This window comes from Gopherus evgoodei, chromosome 8, assembly GCF_007399415.2.
Source record: "Gopherus evgoodei ecotype Sinaloan lineage chromosome 8, rGopEvg1_v1.p, whole genome shotgun sequence".
NCBI classification, from domain to species: Eukaryota; Metazoa; Chordata; order Testudines; family Testudinidae; genus Gopherus; species Gopherus evgoodei.
The window spans coordinates 21,125,268-21,138,592 of record NC_044329.1 but is presented as its reverse complement, the minus strand read 5'-3'; the positions used below and the strand labels follow the sequence as shown (position 1 = coordinate 21,138,592).

At 44.3% G+C, this 13,325-nt stretch overlaps 1 protein-coding gene across 1 annotated transcript in view; it reads right to left on the bottom strand.

Annotated features, from left to right (window-relative positions):
* Window positions 1–13,325, bottom strand: part of NEURL1B (neuralized E3 ubiquitin protein ligase 1B) — a 56,654-nt gene that overhangs the window by 7,733 nt on the left and 35,596 nt on the right. Inside the window, exons 2-3 of the mRNA XM_030573356.1 lie at window positions 7,744–8,304; window positions 520–1,227 (exon numbers count right to left, since the gene is read on the bottom strand). Coding sequence (XP_030429216.1) covers window positions 520–1,227; window positions 7,744–8,304 — 1,269 coding nt within the window. The remainder of the gene's footprint in view (window positions 1–519; window positions 1,228–7,743; window positions 8,305–13,325) is intronic.

The window sequence follows — 13,325 nt, the reverse complement described above, 5'->3', positions numbered from 1 at the left end:
AGCACTCGTTCCTTTTTAAAGAGCACAGCTGTATTCTACAGCAATGGTCTAAAGTGTGACATCTGATAATGAGTTACTGCAGTCTTTGGGGAGATACCATCTAACAGTGTGATATACGTTAAAACCACTGTTGATTTATAAAAATCATCAGTGCTAGTGAGTTCAAAGTTTAATACCCGTTGGCAGGACTAGTGGGCTCATAAAGATTCTCTTGTGAAAAGTATTAAAATACAAAACAGCTTAGCATTTGCCCGTGTAAAACTGTAAGTCTCATGCAATGGCCTTACATGTGAAGGATACACCTATGTTATTTCTTTCCATTTATAAACACAAGCACCCATCTTATTACAGGCTTGACAGAGCTGACCACGCTCACTAGGGATCAGATCGTGAATTGCTTATTCACAGTAGTGCTCACCTCCTCACAGGAGCATTACTATTGTGCGAATGAGAGGCTCACAATCTGGTGAAATTTCACAAGACACATGCTCCTTCACATTACTTTTAGGCTGCACTTACCTAATATTTTGAGCTGGTTGATTACTCCATGAATTGTGAAAAACACCCAGAGAGACTGCGAGGTGTCCACGCACATCAGCATCCCTCGGCTGACTCCGTTCATCCCATGGTGCACTTCTCCATTTGGCAAGACCATGAAGCTGAGGATGTCGCCGCTGCTGAAGACTGGGAATGCTCGGTAAACCACCCAGTACTCCTTGCGGTCCAAGAGAAAGTCCGGATCCGCTGGGAGCTCATTTGTCCGTAAAGTACCTGGATCACAAGAAGTGATGCCAAACGAAAGGGCCCCATGATATGGCAACCCTAGGAGTCCTATTTCCACAAAGAGGCTTTCACCAATGTGCAAAGGCCGGTCAGAAAACACCAAAGTCCTATTGCTTTCTTGCCAATTGGTGCACGCCACCATGCGGTCCTGAGAAAAGGTAACATCAGGCCCGCGGGTGGGGTGGAAATGCAGATCCGTATCCAGAAAGGCAGGCACACCCTGGGCACGCTGCCGTCTGTTTGGGCAACAGGGGATTATGTGGTTATCCATCGAAAGCCCCGGCACCCGACTCAAATTTAGGTTAGCAATTTTGGCCACCACTTGGTTGTTCTCCAGTTCATTGTTATTGAAGTTGGCGGAATCATGACTGCTCTGAGGAAGGCAAGTGCTCAGTCGTGCACTACTGAGGTGGGTGGAGGTCATGGTCTCTGCAAACATGCTATCTGTGAGACAATTAGGAGAACAAGCTGCATTAGATTCAAGTACTTTCCCCAACCTCCCCTACAGGTCAGCTACATTTAGCTCTCCTGCAGACCTCTGCCCACTGACCATCAGTGAGAAAGTGAATGGAGTTCAGCCACTGATTTTTGATGGGGTATGTTAGAGAAACTTATCTGCAACCACCATCAATGATGGAAATCAGTTGTCAGCTGCATGGCTGCATCCCTGGGTTATCTCAAGAGTAGCAAGTGCTATAAATCTTATTCATTGAAGTGAAAAGTGCTTACACTGGTAAAAACAGGGTGACACAGTGAACTAGATAGGCAGTTGCGATCAGGGAGGGGTATAAAGGCTTGAAAACACACTATACAATATAATTCTCCAGTTCTATCTATCTGCTTTAATGAGAAATATCCCAATACCCTACCTTCCATCCCAAACTCCCCCCCGCCACCCTGTATTCATATAAGGGTGATGGGAAAGGTAATGCAAGCATAATACATTAATTTTACAGTCCATTTCATAACTATGAAAAATACATGTGAACGCAGACAAATTACACACCAAAAAAGTATTTTTTTTTTAAAAGAAATTTGTTCGCTTTAACAAAGAGGTCACTGTGCTTTGAAACACATGAGCAAGTCACAGGCTCTGTCAAAAGACCACTTCCCATTTGCTACTGTTTTATCAAGAGACTGACTATAACAGATGTTTATGACCCAGAAATATTAAGACCAAGATAATGTTCAAAGTTGATATTGTGCGTCGATTCCTGTCAAGAGCTGGTCACGAAAACTACATCTAATATATATATTTAAAACAGGAGGAAATTATTTTGATTTTTAAAAAGTCCTCTTACAAAGCAGGGTGAAATCACAGAAGCTCAAGTCTCACAAATCGAATGTGCACTTCAGCCAGACGCAACTCCCTGCTGCCTGTGTATTTACTTCTTAGACAATTATATTAAAACCCAGACTAAATCCAATGCATAAGGCATCAAGACAGAGTGAGCAAACCATGATTCAATTCATTCTCACAGATGGAAAAGCATCAGCATCATCCGTGCTGTCTGCTACTTATAGGAGAAGATCTATTGGATTTTTACCAAAGAAGGCAAATACACGAGCCAGTTCAGTGGTTGGAAAGGACAGGATGCCTCGGCTTAGATGCGTAATTTCTTTGAGTGGCCAAGCAGCAAAGCCTCAAGCGTAATCTTAACGGCTGGACCAGCTACTTCCAGAAAGGACAGAGAATCTGGCGATAAGTAGAGCTCAGATACAGGATGAAGGACACTTCAGAGCTTCATGATACCAACACTGAAGGATGCATTCTATGGAGGGGCTACAGTGCTGCTATATTTGGGCTACATTCCCAGCTTTCCCCATTCCTGCAGTTTTGGAATGGAAATCCAGTGAGACTGGCATGCCTAGTTAACAGACCAAAAGAACCAAACTAAAGAAACACCGGAGGGGTAGCCGTGTTAGCCTGGATCTGTAAAAAGCAACAGAGTCCTAGGGCACCTTTTAGACTAACAGACGTACTGGAGCATAAGCTTTCGTGGGTGAATACCCTCTTCGTCAGATGCACGTCAGATGGATTTCCACTCCATACGGCTACATGCGTCTGATGAAGTGGGTATTCATCCACGAAAGCTTATGCTCCGATACATCTGTTAGTCTATAAGGTGCCACAGAACGATTTGTCACTTTTTAAAGAAACACCATAGCATGTAAACCAAGCCGACAAGTAAGACTGAAATAAAGAAACTTCTCACAATTGTCCCTTTGGCATCTGAAACCTTCATTTACTGTCTATGTTCAGAGAGGCCTTAAAGAGAGGCTTTTTATAATGGGAAGAATTGAGGAGGAGAAAAACGCTTAAACCCAAAGCAAATCCCTCTGTCCAGTCCCTCTCTGCGACCTTTCCCAATGTGCAGAGACCAAATGAGCAGAAGGGACAGACTAATTCAGACAACTTGGCAGTGAAGTCACAATACTGTGCTTAGGCTGTCATAGGCTTTTGTCATATTAATAAATGGTGATGAATGAGAAATTCCATGCTGCATTCTACAGCACCTTTAGTCTGAGGATCTCAAAACATCGCTCTTAACCTCCAAGCTCCCAAGAGGTAGTTATTCCTATTTTACAAAGGAGGAAACTGAGGCACAGAAATTAAGGGCCTGAATTTCACATGTGCTGATCAGCCCCTGCTCCAAGTGAAACTCAGTTTCCCCACCATCACCTAGTGAGTCAAGGTGAGAACTGAGAACGTTGCTTAGTGGCCTGCCTTTCTAAGATCTGGAATGTCTACAGCTCCCATCGACTTCAAGGGGATTTGTGGGGCACTTGGCATTTTGAAGATCAGGCCAGAGGAGTCCTGATCCCCGGTCCTTTGTTCTGTCCACTACTCCAGTGCAGGATGGAACTGGTGAACAAAATATACTATGACAAGAGTAAAGGGTTTTGTTTTTCTAACTAGAACTAGAACTACTGCTGGCACTTTAAAAAGCAACACGGATAATGAGGGGAAAAAAACTGTCAGTGGTTAAATAGATTTGTGGTCCAATATTATATTAGAGTGCTACCATGGATAGTAGCTACAATTTAGGGATAACTGAATAATAATGCTTAACATGTTTCAGGCAATCAGAGCACGCAGTAGCACTGCGTAAAGTGCTGTTTATAGTTCAGCATTATTTGCTGTAATATAGTAAGTACCATATCAAAAAGGATCTCGGTCATCGCTGAGTATCTGATGGACTAATCACTTTGGCCAAATCTAAAATATTTGATCTGGTGCCCATTCGATACATCAGAGGCATCTTCTTAGAAAAAATAATAGCTTGGATATTCGGATTAAATCAGCTGATCAGTAGGGAAGGGGTTGGTGGTGGGGAAAGAGGTTGTACGTAGATTTTAACTGAACTTCAGTTTTGGTGCATGCTAGTTTTAAATACGACCCCAAAATTCACTTGAATCTTGAATGTCTTTTTTAAATAACCCATGAACGTTACATGCATCACTTCTATGGAGCTTCATTTAAGAGTCTGCTTAAAACAACCAAATCCTCTTTTACATTTGCGTCCACTGAAAGTGACAAAACTCAAGCCTCCCTGCAAACCAAATCTGAAGTCACAGATGAACCCAGTGACTTGGTTAAGGTCAACTTTTTGGTACCACACGTCAGGGTGGGATATAATACGCTATTGCAGATAGCCCAGGAGCACCTGGGAAACATGCAAGTTTTATGTTAATGTTCTTAGAACACTTAACTGGCAGATTACATCACATCAGGTACTAGCATGCCCAGTGCTTTGTAAATGTATGGTAATGGCCTTGTTTATGTATGGTAATGGTCTTGTTTATATGAGCAAAGATAAGTCAGCTCTGGCTTGCGAGCACAGTCTGTTGAGCTGTAAATCTAGGTTCGCTGACTGAGCCAAAAGTGATATCACCTGTAATAAAGGACAAAAGACTATGTCAAGAGAAACATGACCTTAAATCTCTTGTCTAAATGGAAGAGTTTAGTGGGGGGAGGGAGGAGGGAGGGAAGGGACCCAAAGCTTAGAAAAGGTTTCCAAACTCTTAGAAAGAAAATGACGACACTGCTGTCCCCTGGCTGATAAGCATGGAAGCTGGCCTCTCTTGTGTTTAGGTGCTGTGCTTTCTAAAAAACCCTTTGATAGCACTGGAATGTAACGTGAGAGGCTCTAAGTGGCCCTGATAGGAGATAAAATATATAAACTGCAGCCTCAGACCAGGGGCTGGGGAAGGGGAATAGGACACGCTTGGAGGATGAGTCATAGCATTTCACTGGACCACTACAATTAGGTGTCTGAGGGCTTGTCTACATCAGAAAGTTGCAGCGCTGGTGAGGGAGTTACAGCGCTGCAACTTTGAGAGTGTCCACATCTGCAGGGCATCACCAGCGCTGCAACTCCCTCTTTGCAGCGCTGGCCGTACTCCCGTTTTGTCTCGGGTGTAGAGGATCCAGCGCTGGTGATCCAGCGCTGGTAATGCAATGTAGACACTCACCAGCGCTTTTCTTGACCTCCGTGGAAGGAGGAAGCCTCTGGTAATCAAGCTGGTTTCCTTTCCCGGTTTGCCCTCTCGGTCCCGGAGCCAGCCAGCAAACCGCAGGGAAGGAGACCTGCTTGCTCGGGGTTCCGGGACCGAGAGAGCAAACCGGGAACGCCGCAGTTTGCTCTCTCGGTCCCGGAGCCAGCCAGCAAACCGCGGGGAAGGAGACCTGCTTGCTCGGGGTTCCGGGACCGAGAGAGCAAACCGGGAACGCCGCGGTTTGCTCTCTCGGTCCCGGAGCCAGCCAGCAAACCGCGGGGAAGGAGACCTGCTTGCTCGGGGTTCCGGGACCGAGAGAGCAAACCGGGAACGCCGCGGTTTGCTCTCTCGGTCCCGGAGCCAGCCAGCAAACCGCGGGGAAGGAGACCTGCTTGCTCGGGGTTCCGGGACCGAGAGAGCAAACCGGGAAAGGAAACCAGCTTCGCCGCGGTTTGCTCTCTCGGTCCCGGAGCCAGCCAGCAAACAGGTCTCCTTCCCCGCGGTTTGCTGGCTGGCTCCGGGACCGAGAGAGCAAACCGCGGCGTTCCCGGTTTGCTCTCTCGGTCCCGGAACCCCGAGCAAGCAGGTCTCCTTCCCTGCGGTTTGCTGGCTGGCTCCGGGACCGAGAGAGCAAACCGCGGCGAAGCTGGTTTCCTTTCCCGGTTTGCTCTCTCGGTCCCGGAACCCCCCTTGAAGCCGCCCAACAGCGCTGCAGTGTGGCCACATCTAACACCACTTGCAGCGCTGGTTGCTGTAAGTGTGGCCACTCTGCAGCGCTGGCCCTATACAGCTGTACTAATACAGCTGTAACAACCAGCGCTGCAAAATTTTAGATGTAGACATGGCCTGAGACAGGAACAGAGGAAGCCTGATTCAACAGACTGTCTCTTCAGTCACCGATGTACCCTGCTCCAAAGCAGCATCCTATTTCACTCCAGTGCAGCATAAGCAAACACACTTACAATAAATATTTTTGTTTTCCTGGCCTAGTGTAATCAAGAGAAACCCGTTAGTGAGATGTGCTGCAAGACACAATGAGCAAATAAAAGGAAGAGATCATATAAATTTTACTGGGACCCTGTATGAATATTGAGTACAAACCAGTCATGGACTGACTAAGAACTAGAATTGGGACTGTAAAGAGAAATTAAAAATCAAATTTCTCAAGGAAATGCAAGCTTGAAACTAAACGTTTAAAGGAGTCGAAGGAAAGATGAATAAAACTATGTGTGTTTTACTTGACTAGAAGTTGACTGTTTACTAAGGAACATGATCACCATCAATATATATTTGTAAGGTCTATAGTCCACAGAGGAAATGCAGTTTAACGTGGCACAAAGAATGATTACAACACAGCCAGATGCCAGGTGAGACACATAGGAACAAAGATTGCGGGTGACACTGATAAGATGGGGCTGTATTCTAGAAAACAGAGAATCTGAAAATGACTTAGGGGTCATGGCAGATAACCAACTGAACATGAGCTCCCAGTGCATTGCATCTATCAGAATTCTGTGTCCAGCTCTGATGTTCATACTTCAAAAAAAGGATTAAAAAATTGGAAATGTTTCAGAAAAGAGCTACAGGAATGATTCGAAAACTTGCCTTATCGCAAGAGACTGAAGAAGTTTAATATATCCAAGTGAAGGTGTAGCATGTAATCAAGTCACCTCTACAAGTACCTACATGGAGGAAGAAATTTTTGATTGTAGCAAATGCTCATCTAACAGAAGAAGGAACAAGAAGATTCAGTGGTTGGAAGCTGAAGCTAGACTACAAATAAAACAATGCATCTTAACCACCATAGGAACAACTTACCTAAAGATGTAGTGACTTATCTCAAGTCTAGAGACTCGGTGTCTTTCTAAAAGATACGCTAGAGCTCAACAGAAGTTACAGGCTTGCTGCAGAAATTATAGGGTAGGGTTCTTTGCCCTGTGTTAGGCAGAAGGTGAGACTATGTGGTCTCATAATGGTCACTTCTGGCCTTTAAGCCCATCATCCATAGATTTCACAGATTTTAACTACCAAAATGGAAACTGAGGCTGGGTATCGGTGGAAAAGAAATTACAGAATAAGCAGTGATATCTATTAGATTGCAGAAGAGCTTCTCAAGAGAAACACTGGATATGCCATTACTCGAGAGGTTTAGAACCAGAGTGGACAGAGCACTGGAAAATATACTTTAGGGAGCTACATTACACTGGCAAGGGGATGGACTGTACAGGATTCATGAGAGCTTTCCAATCACTAGCTTCTAAGAATCCGGGGGCTCCCTGGATCCCTGCTGCTGGCAATACTGAAATGTTCATGGTGCCAGTCACAAATTGTTCATGCTTAAGCCCGTTTTTAGGAACATCGGGTAAGATGTGCCATGTTTGCTTCCTCCATGAAGACGCAGCTGGCTTTACAGAAAGCATGATCCATAGGAGCAAGCCCATGCAGAGAAAGTACACTCACCTAGGATTTGCACTTCATGGGTAATTCCATAGACATCTATCAGCCCCCAGAGAGGCCCAGAGACCTTAATGCCACAGTGAAACAATATTGGCTCCTCATCGTTAATACTATAGAAGACTCTCCCATGGCGGTCGACCCAGAATCCTAGGATATTGTCCCTCAGTGCGAACCTCTCTGGCAAAGCTTTAGCCCAGAATCCAGGTCGAGTCACCAAGTCGGGGCAGGCGTACTTTGGTATGTCATCAGAGCTCATCTGTGATGGATCGTGGATGGTGAAGCCAAAGCGAAGTGCCCCGCTCCACCCATGGTGCACGGCCACCAGCTTGAGCCGCACCTTCTCATAGAGGTGGATGGGCCGGTTGGTGAAAGTGACCCCATTGCAGAAGCTATTCCTCCGGGTGGCCTTGCGGGAATGGGCATCCAGACGGACGTTTTTGCCTTTGGCTTGGGAATGGAAACGCGGGGGCTCCGCAATGGTGAGGACAGAGCGCCTTCCATGGCTGCTGTTGGGCAACGCGTAGTAAGGTCTGCTGGACACAGAGCGAGCCTGGTGACTTGCGTCTGCAAAAACAAGCAATAATGGCGTGGTTAGGCACATTTAGCCTGAGAAACCTGCATTTGTTCAGTTTGTGAAACTAGGTGAGTGGCTTTACACTCACATTAAAATGGAGCATTGCATGCTGGGGGGACCTGTGGTTTCTGGGCTTAAAATGCTCTACTCCCAGCTGTACCTGGCTCTACTTTCTGCAAGTTAGGTGTCCAACTTTATTTTTACACCTTTGGAAGCTTAAAAAATAACACTCTCATATTCCTACTAGATTTGTTCTATTCCATTTGGAAAACAGCAGTACCTTTGGCTGAGTGTCTAACCGAGCGCCAATTAACAAATAGCCAACCCCTCGGCTGATCTGCACTGCCTTAAGGAATAATGTTTGTTAGGCTCAGGGCTCCTGGAGAGGGTGCACAAAGTATTGATTTCCATGGGACACTCACGCACACAGTTTCTTAGCAGCAGAGTTGTCCTTTTTGAAAAATAAACCAAGTTATTTAGAATCTGGAGTATCACATAAGCCTAGCATTTTTCAAAAATGTTAAAAGCTCTGCTTGAAACCATATATAGATTCAGACATCAGATGCAGCTGGCACATAAAGGAGCCAAAGTGTCTTTCACAGAACTACAAAACAATCATGAGACATTGCATTTATGCCACATCTCCCCCGTTTGAAAATCTCTTAAGTGCTTTACGAGCAATAACTGTTCTTGTTAGCCTCACAGAACCCCCACGTGGTAAGGAAGTATCATCACCCATATTTTACAGAGAGGTGAATGGAGGCCCAGAGTTTGTGGCCTTGATCCTGCACCATTTTAGTCCCTGGGAATTTTGACATTGATTTCAATGAGAGCCTGTTCAGGCACTATGTGCAGATTACACAGTGAGCTGGGAACAGAGATGGGAATAGAACGTAAATTTTGCTTCCAGTCTTGAGCCTCAACTGTAAGATTTGGGAGACAGGGACTGTCTTTTTCTTCTGCATTTGTACAGCACCTAGCACTGTAGGATCCTGGTCTATGACTGGGGCTCCTGGGTGTTACCACAATACCAATAAATAGGGTGACCAGACAGCAAGTGTAAAAAATCGGGATGGGGGTGGGGGGTAATAGGAGCCTATATAAGAAAAAGACCCCAAAATTGGGACTGTCCCTATAAAATCGGGACATCTGGTCACGCTATCAATAAAGAATACAAAAGAACAACAGAAAAGTTAACTACAGGATCATCTGTTCTTCCCATCTCCCCCTCCTTTTGGTTCTGGTTGTAAATGTAATCAATATTTCATACACCTTTTTAAAGATACAAAATCAGACACAAAAAAGAAACTGAAGGAAAAATGTCTGAATGTTCGGTGCCAGCTATATTAAACATAAAACCTACAAACACATTGATTTTGAAATATTTTGCCATATGAGACTTTTTTTTTTGTAAATTGGACTTTCCCTCAAGCTGTTTCCTCCCTGGGTGTAAGCAATGGGTTCTCCTGGTGTCAGGAAGAGTGTCATGGGAAGCACTTGCTAATAGATTCCTTTGTTTTCAAGAGAACATCAGATGATACTAAAAACTCAGTTTGAAAGAGCTGGCAGGAGATCTGCAATCATGACACCTTTTTGCAAGTGGAAATATAATGGGCACTGCCATGACAGCCCCGTACTTTCATTCGCCTTTTGAACGATCCTATGCTCTACATAACAACAGCTTGACAAGCCAGGGAAGCAAAAGGCTTGGATGGAAGACAAAGGACAAGAGCGAATATCAGAAAACAGGATTACAGCTTATCATAAACAGATAGTTAAGGGTTAATAGAACAGGAGTACTTCATGTCTCTTTTGACTGTAAAGGGTTAACAAGTTCAGTGAGCCTGGCTGTCACCTGACCAGAGGACCAATCAGGGGACAGGATACTTTCAAATCTTGAGGGAGGGAAGTTTTTGTGTGTGCTGTTAGTGTTTGGTTGTTGTTCAGTCTGGGGGCTCAGAGGGACGAGATGCGCAACCAGGTTTCTCTCCAATCTCTCGGATACAGGATCTTATATGTCCAGAATAGTGAGTACTAGATAGATAAGGCGAGTTAGGCTTATGTTTGTTTTCTTTATTTGCAAATGTGTATTTGGCTGGAAGGAGTTCAAATGTGTATTTTGCTGAAAGGATTTTACTTTGTACTTGTATACTTAGGCTGGGAGGGTATTCCCAGTGTCTATAACTGAAAGACCCTGTAACATATTCCACCTTAAATTTACAAAGATAATATTTACTGTTTTTTCTTTTTCTTTAATTAAAAGCTTTTCTTGTTTAAGAACCTGATTGGTTTTTTTATTCTGGTGAGATCCCAGGGGACAGGGTCTGGATCCACCAGGAAATTGGTGGGGAGAAAGGCGGGAAGGGGGAGGGAAAGGTTAATTTCTCTCTGTGTCAGGATTACTTTCTCTCTCAGGGAGAGTCTGGGAGGGGGAGAGAGAAGGAGGGGGGAAGGTGAATTTTCCTCTCTGTTTTAAGATTCAAGGCGTTTGAATCACAGTGATCTTCCAGGGTAACCCAGGGAGGGGAAGCCTGGGAGAGGCAATGGTGAGGGAAAGGGTTTACTTTCCTTGTGTTAAGATCCAGAGGGACTGGATCTTGGGGGTCCTTGGGCAAGATTTTGGGGGGGACCGGAGTGTACCAGGCACTGGAATTCCAGGTTGGTGGCAGCGCTACAAGTACTAAGCTGGTAATTGAGCTTAGAGGAATTCATGCTGGTAACCCACCTTTTGGACGCTAAGGTTCAGAGTGGGGGTTTATACCATGACACAGCTCACGAGGAATCAATTCTGCTCCTGCTATTTCCATGAAGCCCTAAATATTAAAGATCAGAGGCCCAGAACCAACAGATAAACAGAGTGGTCTCTGGTTATTGTGTTTTCTTCAGTGGGGTACTGCATGTGGCAACTGCTGCACTATAAACAATGCCTGTCAAATCCCCTGTGCTCCAATTACTAAAAACCTGTGAATTTACTGGGCTGGACACACACTTAGGTGCTCTTGGCAAGATGTTTCCCATTGAAGTCAATAGGAGTTTTGCCATTAGCATCCGTGAGACTAGGAGGAGGCCCTCAAGAGAGATCAAGAGTAAAAAATGCAACACATACGGTTTTAAATCCATTTGATGTGTGTGTGCACCTTGCCCACCTGGCTGCAATCTGTTATCAGTTATGCCCATTGGTGTACAAAGCATAAACCTTTCACAGTGCCACGCTTAAAACGGGCTGAGTTCTTGGCTTGCGTATAGGATGTACCAAATTCTTTAATCTCCTATGAAGTCAGATGCTCAAATATATACACAAAATTCCCCTTGGAGCATCGTCTGAGTAAGGACAGCAGCTCAGTCCCTTGAGAACTTTAAGTTGCACTCACCAATGAAGATTTTTGTTTCATTCCTCCTTAAAAGCCCAGATACAGAAGACAGCTGCTACTGGCACCGATCCAACTGTTGTAACGTGGGTGGCGCTCCGTGCGTGCAGCGCCAAATGTTCTAAACAAACTATTTTGCTGCAGAGAGAATGTGATTTTGGTTCCTTCAGCAAAGTGAGGGACACTGATACAAACACGCACAGACCAGCAGCTAGTGTGTAAAAATGCAGCTACCAACGGCGGTCAGAAAACTAACATTCTTACTAAGAAGCTGGAGTTGGACATTTACCAACTTCAAAATGTGTCCTGGAGCAACAATGCAAACCATCAGCCTCAACAGGTACCACCCTACCCTGAGGCTGGCAAAAACATTTTCAAAACTAATGTTAATTATAGTCTATAATCCTCTGATCTGTATTTTCCAAATGACTGACAATAAAATCCAGGAGGGAAACAATATATTGCCCTCAATTTAGGTTTACTTTGGTAGGGAGTGGGAAGGAGAGCTTTTGTTCACCTTCTCCTTTCTAGCATCAGAAAAATCCACAAGTTTTTGCAAGAACTTTAACATCAGCTTTCCTAGTGCACAGAGTTGGTGAACAAAGGGAACACTCATAGAAACTGAGAACTAGAACAGCATTTTTATAAGTGAGTTATCTTACAGTATTTTCTCCACATGTACTTATCACACAACTTTCAAAAGCAGCGACAGAATGAAAGGGGAGTGTCAGTTATGTCAGTGCAAAGGATGGAAAAGCAATTACAAATCCCCCCACTTCAAACACTTCTCTCATTCCATCCTGCCATAGGCCAGGTTTTATTTTTTGTTTTAAGTTGTTTTTTAAAAACAGGAAAGCACATTGTGACCACACAATAGGAAACTCTCCAGAGGAAACAAATGGATAATTTATTTAAAATGCCATTCTCTCCTACCATGAACACCTGTTGGTTCCATTTTGAATAAAATTCCATTTACCCCGAGAGCCAGAAGAGGCACTGCTCACACAATATTGCTCATTTTTTGTTTTTTCTCAGTTTATTCCTTGTATTACTTCTCTAAAACATACACCACCCTTGCCCCCTCTTTCTATACCTGACATCAAGAAACATCATCGAGTTCGTGGAAAACTATCAGCATTTACAATTACATTACAGTCCTATGTAGCATCTCATTGCAGCTTTTACATTTTCATTCTAGAATAAAAGCCTTAGAGTAAATAACAAGGCTTGGTCCAGTGCTTACAGCACTAGCCTAGCACCTGGAAGAATGAGGTTCAGTTTCCTGCATCACCAGAGACCTCCCGTGTGACCTGGAGCAAGTCACTTTTTAGTCTCTGTGCCTCAGTTCCCGATCTGCAAAGTTGGGATAACAGCATCTTCCTATCTGTTCTGAGAATGAATAAAGACTGTGAGGTAGTCAGTGCAGTTAGGTAACATGGTATTGGTAAATTCTTAAATATACACATATGTTCTTAAAATAGACTAAGGTCTGCAAAAGGATCACAAAACCCAATCGGCACCCTCTCCGCATTATAAAGCTTGCCATTCTCTTTCTTCTCAGTTGAACTAATCAACATCATGACACTTACAACATTAGTCTCTTGAACACGCGAAAGTTTTACAGTAGTACAGAGGGCTTCAGG